This window comes from Orbicella faveolata, unplaced genomic scaffold, assembly GCF_042242905.1.
Source record: "Orbicella faveolata isolate gen_17 unplaced genomic scaffold, um_ofav_v1 contig_34, whole genome shotgun sequence".
NCBI lineage: Eukaryota > Metazoa > Cnidaria > Anthozoa > Scleractinia > Merulinidae > Orbicella > Orbicella faveolata.
This window is the reverse complement of record NW_028301563.1, coordinates 17,985,001-17,991,616: the sequence shown is the minus strand read 5'-3', so window position 1 is coordinate 17,991,616 and position 6,616 is coordinate 17,985,001. Positions and strand designations below refer to the sequence as shown.

The 6,616-nt window shown below is 38.1% G+C and overlaps 1 protein-coding gene across 1 annotated transcript in view; it reads right to left on the bottom strand.

Annotated features, from left to right (window-relative positions):
• Positions 1-522: 522 nt before the first annotated feature.
• LOC149105088 (uncharacterized) overlaps positions 523-6,616 on the bottom strand; it is a 25,853-nt gene continuing 19,759 nt past the window's right edge. Inside the window, exon 6 of the mRNA XM_089271757.1 lies at positions 523-1,277. Coding sequence (XP_089127883.1) covers positions 964-1,277 — 314 coding nt within the window. The 3' untranslated portion in view covers positions 523-963. The remainder of the gene's footprint in view (positions 1,278-6,616) is intronic.

Below are 6,616 nucleotides of genomic sequence, written 5' to 3'. Positions count from 1 at the left end.
TATGACAAGAAAAAAGGGGAAAAAAAAAAAAGATACAAATAGAATTTCGGTGTTCTTTCTGTGTGCCCTGCAGTTAACTCTAAGACAAGAGTAAAAACCGGAAGAAAAAAACAATAATCTCACAATTTCGGCGTGCTTTCTGTGAGCCCTGGTGTTCGCCCTCTGACAAAAGAAGGAAAAAAGGAAAAGAAAAAAACTATACACTTAGAATTTCTGGGTGCTGTCGATTACAGCGTGAAGCACGGCGATACGCATGCGCGTTTTCTATTTCCTTGACAGAATACTGCCTTCAGTCAGCTCGATGGACGCTTGCATTTGCTCTCTTAATGAAATTGAAGGTACAGTTTCCCGGATGATATATCCCGTTTTAATAAGTACAACCGTGAGCTTGGCACGTCGAGGCACACATTGGCACATTGAGGTTAAAAAAAAAAAAAAAAAAAGATTAAAAAAGAGACCCCAAAACAGGATAAGGCGAAGAAATATCAACTAAACAAAATAATTGACTACAAAGATTCAAAATTGTATTAGAATCGCAGTTTAATTTCTTCACATTCTAAAAAAATCAAATTTCTCGAACTGTTACCACAACCACCCTTGGAACGCTGGATTTCTTTCTCAGATACTTCTTGTGTTTTATACTCTATAGAATTCACTGCATGTCCAATTTATTTGACATTTGGTTATGTAATATTGAACTTGGGAAAGAGATTTTCGATAGTCGCTGAATCAAGATCGGAAACTGACCTTTTAACTCTGATTGCTAAGCGAATAAAACTATAGCGAGCAGAAGTCTGCTAGTTCTTAGCTTTTTCTTGAATAGTTCTGCTAGCAGACAGCAATACCCAGAGTATGGTAGACATGTTCACAGATTGAATGAGAGGAACATAATTCGCAGGAAAAAGTAACAACGAGACTTCTGAAAGACATTTCTGAAAGAACTGATCATAAGACGACACAGCTTCAGCCAAAATAAAACACCTCCACCTCATCAGGTGTGAAGTTACGAGACCCAGCCAGGATTGTGTGATGGTCTTGTACTCCACTTGGAACAGAGTAGATGCTGTATTCACCAAAGTCTGAGTGGGAATTAGTGTTACTGTTGGCATTGTTAGCAATATAGATGTCATGCCCTCCACCAAATGTTGGACCATAACCCGAGAACCTGTAAATTGCATATGTTGGGTTCGTCACCATGCTCTTAAATGGTCCAAGACCTTCTTTGTTGCGGAGTGAAAATATGAACGCATTGGAAGTGTAGCCATAATCACTTGAATCTGAAGAGAAGGGAAGAAAAGTGAAACAAGAATTACATATACGGCGGTTCTACGTAAAACTCGACCACGATTCTAAACAGCACATCGCCAAAAAAGTCGAATCGAAAAGCTCGGAGATTGTTTGTTTGAGAGTACAAATAAAGTTTATTGTTGTTGTTGTTGTTTTTGTTGTTGTTGCTGTTGTTGCTGTCACTGGGCCGCATCGATACGACTGGATTGTTTTTCGGCGTAACTGTCTCAGTGTTGCGTAATATGTTATGGGGGTCGCGTGAGAAGAAAAATGCTCCTTTTTCTAAAAAAATGGTTCTATAGTTAATTTCTGGCGGAAAAAGCGAAGTTGAATACATAAATAAAAGAACCTGTATTAAAGGTAGAACTTTATATCAAATTGAGAGAAAATACTCCGCATTGGAATGTTACCGTATTCTCCAGTTAAATATATTTCAATAGTCCGCCAAAATTCAAACAAACATAGACCCCAAATTAGAAAAAAATGTTAGATTCTCGTCTTTGTCGGGTTGAGGAAAGTCTGGTCAATAAATTGTTATTATGGCCACGATCAGCTTGAAAACAAGTAATTCGGTGAGGTTACAGAAGTTAGATCTACGTTTACCTCAGACGTCTATGTTAGGCGTTTGCCGTTCGTCGTTCGCCGTTTCGCACTTTAGTCGATTTAGATTGGAGTAAATTGAAGCGAATAAAAATCATCCTGTCGATGCATTGAAAAAGAAAAAAAATATATGAAAATAGTATGTTTTTTAGCATGCGTAGCCTTCTAAAGAAATATTTAACAAATAGATTCCATGTTGCCGTGCGTCTAGTCTGTAATAGATCACAGATGACGTCAAAATGGGGTAAGAACGAGTGGCACACGATGCGATAGCCGGGTGTGTCACTGATGTTCTTACCACATTTTGATGTCTTCTGTGATCTATTTCTGAGCAGACGCACGGCAACATAGAAACTATTTGTTTTATATAATAAAAAAACAGAAATAGCTTTTTTTATTTCAAAATCTTTTAACATTTTTTAACTCGAAAGCCAGCCTTTGCCTACTTTGGCGAACACGAAAAAACAAAACAAAACAAAACAAAACAAAGCCAATTGACGTAATCTATTGTCTATATAAAATAAAGCAATCTCATTGGTTGCTGTGCATAGCAAAGAATTGTGATTGGTCCAGGAAAATCATGCCACTGTCAAACTTGAGTCGAAAGTCGCTTCTCGTGGATTGAAAACTTACAGAGAAAGCAGAATTGAACCGCGAGCTATACAAATCTTAAAGAAAACGTTGAAAATTCAAGTCAGTTTGTGTCATCAGAGCAGCCCTGTGAGTCGAAAAGCCTGGATGTTGTCTCAAATATTGCACTAGATGAACAAATACTCTCGGAAAACTTGCGGCTGCAGGCAACACTGGAGGCCATTCGATTAGAGTTTTGGATGAAAGGAGCGTTAGTGATGGTGGAAATTTGCGTCCTCTGTCGTTGGTGATTGTCAAATCAGTTTTATATCGTAGTGTCGGAAACACTTTATAGCTGCGATACAGTTGGCTGTGAGCTGTAGCGAGCTGTACTTTGCTCGCTCCTGTGCCTTGAAACGGACTAGAATATTCATGTCGGAAAGCAAGGATATGTGTTTATATTAACTGATTTCAATAGGAATTGATGTTCTGATGTTCCATTCCTGACATCAATCTGTGTCAACAGTTATTTTGAGACTGAGAAAAGTTGAATTTTTTTAAATAAGTAGGTCTTATAAAAATTTTGTTTATTGGTTTTGTTAAACTCGCCGGACAAAGCAATGGTTTCTTACCTTAAAATAATTTCAAGACCAATTTTGTGTTTGGTTTAATCCCGCTCGACTGCTCGAGTATTTTTTCGGGTTTTTTTTTTTTTTTTTGTCTAAAGTCTAAAAGAAAAACGGCTTTTTCTTTCTCCTTCCTGCTTCTCGAACATGCTCAACGACAAGAGATTTTTGTACCTTTCGCTCAGTCACGTAAAATATTATCTAAATTCTCAAAACTTTTCGCCATTACACAGAGGGGAAATCTTTGCAATAAAGACGTCAATCGCACGTCTGACCTCTAATAGATCATAGGCGAGAACCAATCAAAATGGGAGAATAATTCGGGTTATTATATAAAACAAAATAAACTGACACACATCCACTTAAGCCGCCGCCATATAGATTTCCATTAAAGATCAGTACCTTTCTACAAACAACAACAAAAGGCTAGGTAATTGCTTATTTGCCGAAAAATTATAACTAATTTGTACAAAAAGGGTCACTTTTTTCGATTTCACTGTTTTTACGTGAAATGAAATGAAATTCAAGGCAATAAAGCCTGGGATTAATAACTTACGTGAAAACCTACCACTTGACGTCGAAAACGCGAGTCGAAAACAACAGACGTGACGTCTGGCTCTGGTCACGTGCTCCTAACCGTTAGCCGTTTGCAGTGAACGCGGATCTAATAAGTCTTTATTGAACGGCGTTTTAGAGACCTTTTCGCGAGCTGTAGTTTTGCGAAAATTCGGTGAATAAAACCGAACTTAATAAACGAATGTTGAAGCTTATCAACTGCCATGCCCATATACTAGTATAAATCGAACTTTGATTTAGTACCTACCGTTTGGAGCTTTTAGCATATCAGCAACAAATAGTGACAAATGGCGTCGGCGAAGCGGTTAGAGAAAGTCCTGCCAAAATTGATCCATAGAGATCAAACGGGTTATGTCACAAATCGCTTTATTGGAGAAACATTCGGTTGATTTCTGATGTAATCGAGTCGTATGAGGAATGCTACTTTTTATTGATTTTGAAAAAAGCGTTTGATTCCTTAGAGTGGAATTACCTGTTCAAAGTACTCGTGGTTATGAACTTTGTCCGATGTTTCGAAAATGTGAAAGTGAAGAATGATCATCGCAGTTAATTTTCCAATTTAAGCAATTGGAAAGAAGAAGCCTGAAAAAAAATCAGGGCTTCAACGGGATTCGAACCTGTGACCTCCGCGATACCGGTGCGATGCTCTACCAACTGAGCTATGAAGCCACGCATTGGGAGCGAGGTCAATTAATCGAGTTCACATCTTCCCTTGAGGAGTGAAATGATATGAAGTTTATATCAAATAATTCATATATGAACTGCGGGTTCGAATCCCGTTGAAGCCCTGATTTTTTTCAGGCTTCTTCTTTCCAATTGCTTAAATTGGAAAATTAACTGCGATGATCATTCTTCACTTTCATCTACAACCGCAGTTCATATATGAATTATTTCATATAAACTTCACATCATTTTACTCCTCACGGGAAGATATGAATTCGATTGATTGACCTCCCTCCCAATGTGTGGCTTCATAGCTCAGTTGGTAGAGCATCGCACCGGTATCGCGGAGGTCACGGGTTCGAATCCCGTTGAAGCCTTGATTTTTTTCAGGCTTCTTCTTTCCAATTGCTTAAATTAGAAAATTAACTGCGATGATCATTCTTCACTTTCATCTACAACCGCAGTTCATATATGAATTATTTCATATAAACTTCACATCGTTTGGAAAATGTATTCACACCTTTTGCTTTAACATCACAAGCTGTGTTATGAACAATGGTTACGCGTCAGACTTTTTCAGCTCTATAGAGGCGTTCGACAGGGTTGCCCCTTGTCGGGGTTTCTTTTTGTGTTGGCAATAGAGGTACTTGCCCAAGCGATCAGACAAAATGAAAGCATCCTTGGCTTGAAAATTAACGAGACTGAATTAAAACTAAGTATGTATGCAAACGACCTTAAAGCGTTTATAAAGGATGAGTGCTCTGCTAACCACTTATTCAAGCTCATAAATGATTTTGGAGCCTGTTCAGGTCTGAAAATAAATATCTCAAAAACGGAAGGAATGTGGCTTGGAAGTCTAAAACGCCACTTAGGTAATCACGCTCCATTTCACATTGCCTGGCCAGAAGAATATGTATTTGCGGTAGGTGTCGCCTTCGCCTATGAATCCACCACTAGTTATAGAATTAATTTCGAATAAAAGCTTGTGACGCTAAAGAAAGTCTTAAATCAATGACAACCAGGAATTTAACTGTCACAGGAAGGATTTGTATTGTTAAGACGCTCGCCATTGCTAAGCTAGTTTACAATACGTCCGTTCTTACAGTGCCTACGAACTTCGCTGAAAAGGTAAACGTTATTTGCTTCAAATTTATTTGGAACTTTAAGCCAGGCAAGGTAAAACTTCACACGATCATAGGTCCTGTGGATAAGAGTGGTCTTAATATGGTTGACTTCAACCTGGTGGTTAAGTCCCTTAAAGCAGCGTGGGTTAAACGATTATGTGAAGCAGATGGTAGTAAATAGTGCTCTCTCTTCTTCTCGGTTACATCTCAGCATGGGAGACGAGATATCTTCGATCGTAATTTTGATACACGTGATTTAAATTTTGCCTCACATGTGCCAAGGTTTTACAGAAATATATTGACTGTTTGGCAGGAGCTGCACTCTAAGAACCCTTCCACAGTTAAGGACTACCAGAATGAAACTATTTGGAACGACCGTTTTATAAGAATAGATGGGAAACCAGTGTTTTACTCGTCATGGTATGAAAAAGGGGTTATTAAAATTCACTACCTTTTAAACAAAAGCAGAAACTTTTTATTAAGATCCAAGTTTCAACAAAAATATGGTGTGTGTTACGATAAATTGTCTAAGTCAAGTTCTAGGACAATCTAGAACCGGAAGTCATTCAGCCGTAACCAATTTGTATAAGAACATTCCAGAACATTCTAATCCTTACGTAATTACGTAGATTAGAAACTGTGTCAAACTTCTTAATTAAGCTCTAAATAGAAGTTTCCAGAACTTTAAGCCTCGTATACATTAGAGCGAGAGCTTCTGCTGTAAGAGAGATTGATACAAATTTGACGAAGCTTAGTGCTGTAAATTCGCGAAGTTACCTTACGGAAATAAATTAGTTTGTTGCTGTTACCAGCGATCCTGAGCTCTGTCTGGAAACAACCCTGCTCTTCACCGATACTCGTAACAGTGTGTCTGTGGACTTTCTAACGTATAATGGTCTCCTTTCCGCGATCTCTGATGCATGGAAAAGGTCAATTCGTAATTCAGAAGAAACTCTCAATAACAGTGACAAACACAATCTCACTTCTGTAAACGTCACTGCCAAAATTGCTCGTAAAATGCTTGTGCTGGAAATGCTTAAACCCCCGAACGTAGAAGTGAAACTAGTTGAACAAAATCTCCCGGTTAAAGCTATCAACGAATTATCCTTCAAGGTCACAATGGAAAATAAACCTTAGATGTTTTCAATATAAAATATTTTACATTTTTTT